This window comes from Diplotaxodon limnothrissa, linkage group LG22 (genome assembly GCF_057381915.1).
Source record: "Diplotaxodon limnothrissa isolate DT_005_m linkage group LG22, D_limnothrissa_male_GT1.1, whole genome shotgun sequence".
Lineage (NCBI taxonomy): Eukaryota > Metazoa > Chordata > Actinopteri > Cichliformes > Cichlidae > Diplotaxodon > Diplotaxodon limnothrissa.
The window spans coordinates 7,907,060-7,916,304 of NC_140616.1; the positions used below are offsets into that span (position 1 = coordinate 7,907,060).

The following is a 9,245-nucleotide window of genomic DNA, read 5'->3' on the forward strand; positions in this document are numbered from 1 at the left end:
TTTTACAGAGTTAGTCAAGACTGACCAACAGCTTTGTTTTGTGTTTCAGTTTTTTTCTTTCTTTATAGAAAAATAAAAGATGGCTGAATACCACTGATACAATTTTGAATTTGTCTTGAAATAGATGAGCTGCGCTGTAGATAGACCCTCCTCCCCATCCTTTAAAGTCACCAGGAAGTTTGTTTTTTTTAACAGAGAGCTGTGAAAGGTGTTGTGCTTCATTTCTTTTTGAAAAGCCTGAGGTGAGGGTCGCAGAGGTGAAGCTTGATGCTTAATTTTCTATAGATATTGAAGGAATTGATTAAATGATTAGCACCAGTTTGCTGTTTTGTTATTGTGATTCAGACACAGGTGGACTAACTCTGAAGTCGGGAGCTTGAAGCCTCAGCATGATGAGCCGTCCACAGAAATACATAGAAGGTAAGAACATTAATGGGGTGGTAAATCAACAGGGAGGAGAAAATCTACACTTTTTATGAACAATGCTGTTTTCATAGAACAACGTGTTCTGAAATTAAACAATACTCTTTTAGGTGAAATATCTTAAGTCTGTATTCTGGGTTTTATCACAGAAAAATATAAAAACCTCATTTATGAAGAAAAAGAATAAGAAAGTCAACCATATTGTTATGTAACATAAACTGTGTCATGTTTCTCATTGGTCTAATCCAGCTCTGATTCTCACCTGTTTAAAAAAAATAATTTTAAACAAGACAAACACAAACACATATCTTTACAGCATTCCTCAACTGCACTACAGTTAGCACTATTTATTAAATGTTTACGTACTTGTGTGTTCACTTTCTGTCTCCTCTGAATCAGGTGAAGCTCTTCACTCCCAACATGCAAAATCAAACAATGCGTTAAAGCTCAGAGTGGCCGTGCTGGTTGTCTGTGTTCTCCTGGTATCGGCTCTCGTGGTAATTTATCTCTGTGAGTTTGTAGTTCTATTCATGTAGCTTTACTGATAAGTGTCTGATCTACTGTAAATTGATTATCAGAATGTTTACTATAAAATTGTGAAGAAAACCTTAACTTATGACTTTTTAATTAATCTGCATCATATTTAATCCTTTTATTTTAAAATCCAGGCTTCAGGACAAATTTTCCAGAATTTTAATTGAAAAGAAAATAAATTTTAACAGTAATTTAGCTGTTAAAGTCCAGTGAGCTATACAATCACCTGCTTAATCACCTGCATGTTAACCAACACGTGCACTTTATTACAGTTAATTATTTATTTATTTAAGGTTAATAAATCCATAACATTACATAATTTTGAGTTATAACATCATTAATAAATTGGATGTATGGGAAAGTCATTCATAAATGTGTTTTACTCTGAGGTGGAACTATGCATTTTAACACAATGGGTATTTTTGTAATTCATATGTTAAATATATGTAATTGATTATTTTTATTTGTAACCTAGAAATTAAAAATCATAATTAAACTGCAGCTCAGATATTCTTCTTTATGAGTCTTAGTGTGCTGTCGCCGTCAGTGGAAGAAGAATATCTGACATTTGTTTTTAAACAAATTAAATATATGACTTTTCAGTATACTACATATATATAACAACTATATTTAATTAGAAATAATCATCATTTTACTATACAGTTCATGAAACAGTTTTTAAATGGTTGTGCTGTGCGTTCAGTTCAGTAGCCATGTTACTCTACTCTCTGTTTATATAGATGTGATCAAAATTGGGACAAGTTTACTGACATAAGAGAAGTTCTAGTAACAAAGATCTTCTCCTTGGCTATAGACTCTGCAAACTTAAATGCTAATGAAACCAAAAATGTTACTGACTGATTTGCATTTTTTCTTTTTGTATTTTTTTATAAGTGTTTGAGCTTTTGAAAACCAGGGAAATGCTCAGAAACCTTGAACTGAAGCAGGTAACTGTAAAAACTGATGTCACAGGTAAGAATATGAGACTCCTGCTCATTGTACTAAACCTTTGTTTGTTTGTGACCTCTGGAATTTAATCACACAACACAAAATATTAGTATTATTAAACTTTGCTCATTGTTTTTTTTTTTCACAACATCCTAAGCAGGAAATATTTTCATACTTACAACCATAAACATGATTTCTTCCACCTGCCTGTCTTTGATGTAATTTCTTCAAAGTTGAACCATATTACAAATGTGAAGATGGCTGGGAGCAACACAGAGGAAAGTGCTATTATTTCTCCACAAGAAAATCATCCTGGGATCAGAGCAAAACTGAATGTAGCACTAAAGGAGGAGGCCTGGTTAAGATAGACAGCAGCGAGGAGCAGGTATTAAACACTGCTGCAGGCTCATGTTCTCACCCTCATGTTTCGTCATCCCAGAACAGAAAGTTTTACAAAATAATTGAATCTTTTTTTTTTTCATTTAGAGTTTCTTGGGGGAAAATGTTCAACAAAAAACGGCGGGATATGACGACCTTTTCTGGATCGGCCTGACAGGCTCAGCAGAAGAGGGCAAATGGTTGTGGGTGGACGGCTCACCACTGAACGAAAGGTTTGATTCAATCCAATTACATTATATTATATATTACATTTCAGATAGATAGATAGATAGATAGATTCACAATAACAGTCACCTTAAAGGTGCTTTATAGTGTAAGGAAAAGACACTAAGATATCCAACAATCAGACAATCTATTAGCGACATTTGGGTGACCCCGTTTTACTGTGACTGCTCTTTTTGTTCTTCATCCCTTAGGTTGACATTTTGGAAGGATCAAGAGGCAGATGATTTGAGTGGAGAAGATCCCGATGGAGACGACTGTGTGGGGATGGGGCCAGTGTATTGGTTTGATAATTCCTGCAAAGTACCACAAAGAAGTATTTGTGAGAAACCGGCTTTGATTCTGTGTGGTTAAATTTCAGTTCAGGAACAACAGTATGAGCAGACGATATGCTGCAAACATTTAAAGACATCCAGAAATGTTTAATGAAAAAAATACTATATACACTGTTTATAATGAAATACATTTTAATAATTATTCTGTGTCTGATTTTCTTATTCATGTATTATGTGCTAAAAGAGCAACATCACCAGCCTTCTGTCATAATTGTGGTTTGATATTTGACCACTCTTTTATGCAGAATTGGTTGACTTAATGTAAATTGGTTGGTTTCATGGTGGTGGCCTTCAACCTCCCGGCAACAGCAAGGGCCGGTGTTTAAGACGGCTGGGGGTGTCCCCAGCGGACCACTGCCGCAATTTCCAGGGAGATTGGATGGGGTCAGAGGATCTGCCCTTTGCCTACACCAGGCAGCTGCACAACACAGTGGCCAGGTGGCTGCAGCCCGGTCCCACAGAGTGAGAAGCTCGTCTGCTGGATATGGCAGTGCTTGTGGAAGGGCTCCTGGCAGACACCGGAATGGGTCCACTGCCACCATCTGGCCTGGATATCATGGTAAAGCGGGCAGAAGACCACAGAGGATGGGCTGTTGGAGCAGCTGAATCAGAATTTAAAGTCCATGATTCATAAATTCATTCACGAGGACAAACGCAATTGGGATGGCTGGTTAGACCCTCTGTTGTTTGCAATGCGGGAGGTTCCCCAGGCCTCCATGGGATTTTCTCCCTTTGAGTTAATGTTTGGCCAGAAGCAGCAAGGGTTGTAGGACCGAATTAAAGAAACCTGGGAGGAAGGTTTAAGCTCAGCAAAAAATGAGACTCAATACCTTGTGGACATGAGAGCAAAGCCACACACTTTGGGGATGTTGTCACAATAAAATTTGCTGCAGGCCCAAGAATGTCAGCAGCGGCTGTACAACAGAGAGTCTAGACCAGAGGTCTCCAACTCCAGTTCAAGAGAGCTACTGTCCTGCAGCTTTTGGATGCATCCTTGTTACAATACACCTGAATCAAATGAATGGCTTGTTACCAGGCCTTTGCCAAACTTGATGGCATTCCAAAGAGCTAATTCAACCATTTGATTCAGCTTGGTTGGAGTAGGGATGCGTCTAAAAGCTGCAGGACAATAGCTCTCAAGGACTGGAGATGGAGACCCCTGGTCTAAACTGTAGGGTCTGTAGGGCTGTGCCTGTGGGAAATTGTTCAGAGAGAAAACTGTTCAGAGAGAATTGGCTAAAATGCTGAAAATGGGGGTAATAAAAGAGTTACACAGGGCGTGGTGTAGCCCCATAGTTCTTGTGATGAAGAAAAATGGGTCTATACATTTCTATGTCTACTACCGCAAGGTAAATGAGATTTAATGCTTATCCCATTCCCCGGGCCAATAAGCTCATTGACCAGTTAGGCACTGCTATTTTTTTCACAACTCTGGATTTAACCAAGGACTACTGGCAGAGTCCTCTGTCTGTAGAGTCCAAGGGAAAGAAATGAAGCTAATATGGAAAATAAAGCACATTTTTCTACTTCATCAGTACTCTCACTACAATTCTGGATCAAATGAAGGCTTTTCAGTGAGCTTTTAGAAGAACATAATAATAGTGGATTACAATTTCCAGCCTAGAAGTAAATAAATAGGTTCTCAGCATGGGTGATGGGTTTTACTGTAGGAATTAAAAGTCAAGTTTTAAAGGGCCCATTTTTTCCATAAATCTGTATGCACAGCAGACATACAGATTTATGTATGTACAAAAATTTTGAAAGTGCTGAAAATGATTTAGGCATGTTTAAATGCACCGTGCTACCACTGAGAGGTTTTTTACCCCATCCTCCCCAGTCATGGTGTTACGTTCCCCCCGAAGGGGTCTAGGCATGTGAGAGAGGGGACCAGTAACAAATGAGTCCAGAATCAGAATGAAAAAGGAAAACAAACAGTTGTTCTGCATCAATAAAACTTTATTACAAAATGGTACAGGTTAACATTAACTTAAAGGGCCGGCAACGCCGTCTTACCAATAACGCCAAAGAAACAAAGAAAACGCTCGCAGCCACGAAAGGCAGGAGGACTACCAAACAAACACAATAAAAAAGGAGGCACTTCCCACACTTCCTACCCTACTCCCCACCACGGGGAGACACTCTCAGGGCCCACAAGCCCGTCTGCTCACTGGTCAGAAAGAGGCTGTCTGTCCAAAATCTAGCACAGAACCGCGTAGAGCCACCGAGGAAAAAGCCACCCTGCTCACAGCTCATCCCCAGTTTAAATAGCCTCAGAGGATGATTGCTGACTGGAGTCAGGTGGCAAACGAGGCTAATCAGCAGCAGCTGTGTCCTGGGGAGAGAGGAGAGTGAGAGAGACAGAGAGGGGTAGGAGTGGCAAGAGGGGTGGAGGCGGGGAGAGTGGGCAAACACCCCACCCACACACTCCCACAGCCTCACAGAACGTAACACATGGAAAGTTAAGGTTTCACCTGCACTGATGAGAAGAACCAGAGTGGTGATTGTGTGCATTGGGTGTCATGCGACCAGTTTCATGTGCACATTCGAATGCACATGTACAAGAGTGTGCACTGATTAATTGATTTCAATTCTGTTTGGTACTAAAAGACCAAAAATATGGTCCCACTAAAATCTGGCTCAGGGTGGGGCTGCGCAGGGCACACAGCAGGCTCTGGTGGTGGCTGATTCTCAGCACAAGAGAGCAGGCATAGTCTCGAACAAAGACGCTGGCAGTGTGGAGCCCACAGCAGGTGGCAGCGTTGAGAACTCAGCAGACACCAGGAAACAAGCTGACACAGGAGGCTGGGGTGGCACGGCTGAGCTCCCAGTTGATGCAGGAGGCAACACTGGTCCACAGCCCTCAGAGTGCCGGTGGTTGGCTGGAGCCTCAAACTAAGTCTCTGTGTAGGCCATTACATAGTTTCAGTCTCTGGCAGAACCAGGTTAGCAGCACTTCCAACAGCCTCAGAAGTGGAGAGCTTGGGAACATAATAAGCAGTCTTTGTAAGTGAGTCAAGCAAAGCAAATGTAATGACCTTAAGAGTTGAGAGTTTCTGGGTTAGCAGGCTGGGAAACATCAACAGTCTTTCTTTTCATTTTCTCCAGCTTGGGGAGATAATAAGGAGAAAAGTTGTTGTCACTTACCCCAGAGCAGTATTCTGATGCTCCGGAATGGGCCACAGATGGAGCCACAGATTCTGGTAGAGGTGAGAAAGCGCCGTTTCCTTCTCAAATAAGAAGGAGAGGACACTGGAAGAGCAGTGGAGACACAGGAAGAGGAGGTGGCTGACTTTCAATCTTTCCAATTTGACTTCCATTTTTTCCACTGACTTCCAATCATTCACTATGAAAGACAGGAGGTCATGATCACAGAATATATAAAAGAAAAGATTGGTCTCTTCTTGTCTCTTGTGTTGGACTGAGGCCAGACTGGACACCACAGTGACCCACCATCTCATTCTGCCTTAAAAAGTCGTATTAAACAGTTGAACATGCAGTTTTTGACATAACATCACAGAAAACGTAGTTGTATGCCTCCTTGTCAATTACAGTTGCAGAATAGCGCCACTAGGTGGTGCCATCCTCCTTTTGTTGCGTTAGGCTGAAACAAAAAAGGGTGTACTACTAAGAGAAATTAATAGATACATAAGCTATGCCACTATTTATTTTTATTTTATTATTTTCATTATTTATTTATTTTATTTTATTTTTTGATGGGGGTTGATTGAACATTCAGTCCACCCTCAGCAAACAGTCACAGAACATGTTCCCTTGCACTCTCTGCAAGTAGCAAACTTCCCCATAGTACTGGCACTTTTTTTTCCAAGAAGACATTTTATTCAAATGTTCAAGAATGTTTGAAAAATCTTTCAGATAGTTGTAGATTGATGATATGATATCTGTGAGATATAATATTTTGCTTTCTTTGTGACATTTGAGAAGAACTGACAGAATCTGCAGAAAAGAGAAGGTAGTTGTAGATTTATGGCTCACCACTGAACACAAGGTTTAAAGACTGTGAAAATTTACCTAACAAATATTAAATAAGACATATGAAAATACACGGGAACAGTATTTTAGTTAACTTCCCATGGCCCTACAACTGTCTAAACAATAACGGGCCATTAGACCAGCCTCCTTACTCGCCTAAAATGAATACTATAGTGCACCTTCAGGACATTCTGGTTTTGCACATTGGCCAGTATGATCACCCACCCAGTATTCACCATGTGCAATAACATACAGTATCTGCCATGTGGGATCAGATTCCTTAGAGCACAGGTGTCGAAGTCCAGGCCTAGAGGGCCAGTGTCCTGCAGGTTTTAGATGTGTCCTTGATCCAAGACAGCTGATTTAAACGGCTAAATTACCTCCTCAACATGTCTTGAAGTTCTCCAGAAGCCTGTTAATGAACTAATCATTTGATTCAGGTGTGTTGACTTTGGGTGAGATCTAAAACCTGCAGGACGCCGGCCCTCGAGGCCTGGAGTTTGACACCCCTGCCTTAGAGGATCAACAAAGTGGTGACCTCAAGGCCACACAGGGTCCAGGCACTCCTAGCAGTCAAAACTAGACACGCACACTACTGATGTTAAAGGAAGTCGAACTGTGAAACTCCAAACCTCTGATGCCTGCAGTGTGTGTGTGTCTTCCATACTCCATTAAATCTTATCAAATATATACAAAAATATTGTTGTGTTTTTAATGGCTCATAGTGTATTCATTTCCAGAGTTGAAGTTACCAACTTCTACAGTTACTATTTCATCTGTTTAGATAGAGATATATATATATATATATATATATATATATATATATATAGTGGCATGTAGAGGAACGTTAGCAAAGAAGCTCCACAGAGTTGGGAGCTTGGTGTTCAACCCTAAGCTGGTAGGGGGAGCTCTTTATTAAAACACTTGCTTGTGCTACAATGTGCTTCAAGGGTCAATGACAGCACAACAGAACTCATTTATGGTACTGCATTCTTTCTATAAAACAATAACTGTCAGTGACTTTGCACCGTAGTATAAACACAACATTAAAGCTAACAGTTAAAAGTAACGTAATGTTTGAGTGTGTGAGTGTGTGTTTTTGTGTGTGTCTAAAAATTCTACTACAAAAACTCTAAACTCTAGCTCTAAAATTGTGCATTTATGTGTGTTTACTTCTCTATGGTGTTTCAAATATTATGATATTTAATAAAACAAATATTATATAATAAGATTAAATTTGTTTTAAAAGACAAATGTACATCAGTGAATTTTTTAAAAAGCAAACAGACAGACAGAGATGGAACAGATGGGTGCAGCAAGTCAGCATCATCAAGGTCTTAAATGACCTCAGTGATGCTGAAAACAAAGGAAATCAAAGTTGTTATTCAAGCTGAACTCCCAACCTTTCAAAGTCAACAGGAAGTTATTTTGCAATCAGTGTTTTGCCATATGAGTTTAAAATGTTCTCTATCTGATCAAATTTAGTCCAACAAAGATGAAACACAAAAGAAAGGAGGGGCTACCTCTTTCTGTGCATATTTAAGATTATGTGATAACTTAACGTGTGGTTAGCTCAGTCAACCATGTTGTTTTCTGATACACAGTGTGTCAGGTTTCCTGTTTTGTTAATGCAGCAGCATTTGACACAACTATCTGATTTACCATAAATAAGAGGAAGAGAATGTTTACAGTAAAATAACTTGGTACTGTGTGCAAACATCATGGCCAACTTATAGTTTCAGTGTTCTGATTAAGTTTAACTGGGAAAAAAATGAAGAAAACCTACAAGACAGATGTTTGTTTTCTCAAATATCGGACTTCATGCTGTTTTCCTGCATGCAGCCACAGCCTGCTCAAATGTTTTTGGTTAATACAATACAGTATCAAACATTTTGTCTCTAGTTAAACTCCAAACTCAAACGTTTTTGTGTGACACTTTTCCAAGGTCTGAATTGAACTTGCTGAATGATTGATTATCACTTATTACTTTAATCCCTTTCACGCATAGTGGTTACTACAGTGAACAGCTATTCAAAGGCTGTTTTCTTGTATTTGTGTCAGTATCGATGGTATACTTGCACACACCACTACATTGGACACTGATGTGTCACTCCATACCCTGCCACCCACTCCAAAGGTGATGTTATCCATCTAAGTGGACATGTAAAAAATACACTTTTGAAAAGTTTTTTAAAAAATAAAGTTCAAAAATCTTTTTTTTTTTTCATGCCTAAAGATGAATAAAAATACTTAAGAACAAAATCCTGATTGAGGTCTGATTTCCTGTCTGTTCACCTTTATTGTGTTCAGCTGTGTTTAGTTTCCCTCCTGTTTCCACTTCCCTCATTACCTTGTGTAATTTTGCATTTGTTTGTTGCATGTTACTGTGTTGGT

At 39.4% G+C, this 9,245-nt stretch overlaps 1 protein-coding gene across 1 annotated transcript; it reads left to right on the forward strand.

Annotated features, from left to right (window-relative positions):
- Positions 1–389: 389 nt before the first annotated feature.
- Positions 390–2,880, forward strand: LOC146609325 (CD209 antigen-like protein A). The gene is made up of 6 exons (XM_085346894.1): positions 390–420; positions 823–933; positions 1,852–1,929; positions 2,139–2,290; positions 2,392–2,516; positions 2,721–2,880. Exons 1-6 carry the CDS (start codon positions 390–392, stop codon positions 2,878–2,880), a joined length of 657 nt encoding a protein of 218 aa, XP_085203020.1.
- Positions 2,881–9,245: the final 6,365 nt, after the last annotated feature.

Coding starts and splice junctions, on each gene's coding strand:
- LOC146609325 (XM_085346894.1), top strand. CDS start 390: ATGATGAGCCGTCCACAGAAATACATAGAAG. Junction 421..822: donor TCCACAGAAATACATAGAAG/GTAAGAACATTA, acceptor CCTCTGAATCAG/GTGAAGCTCTTCACTCCCAA. Junction 2,517..2,720: donor GGCTCACCACTGAACGAAAG/GTTTGATTCAAT, acceptor TTCATCCCTTAG/GTTGACATTTTGGAAGGATC.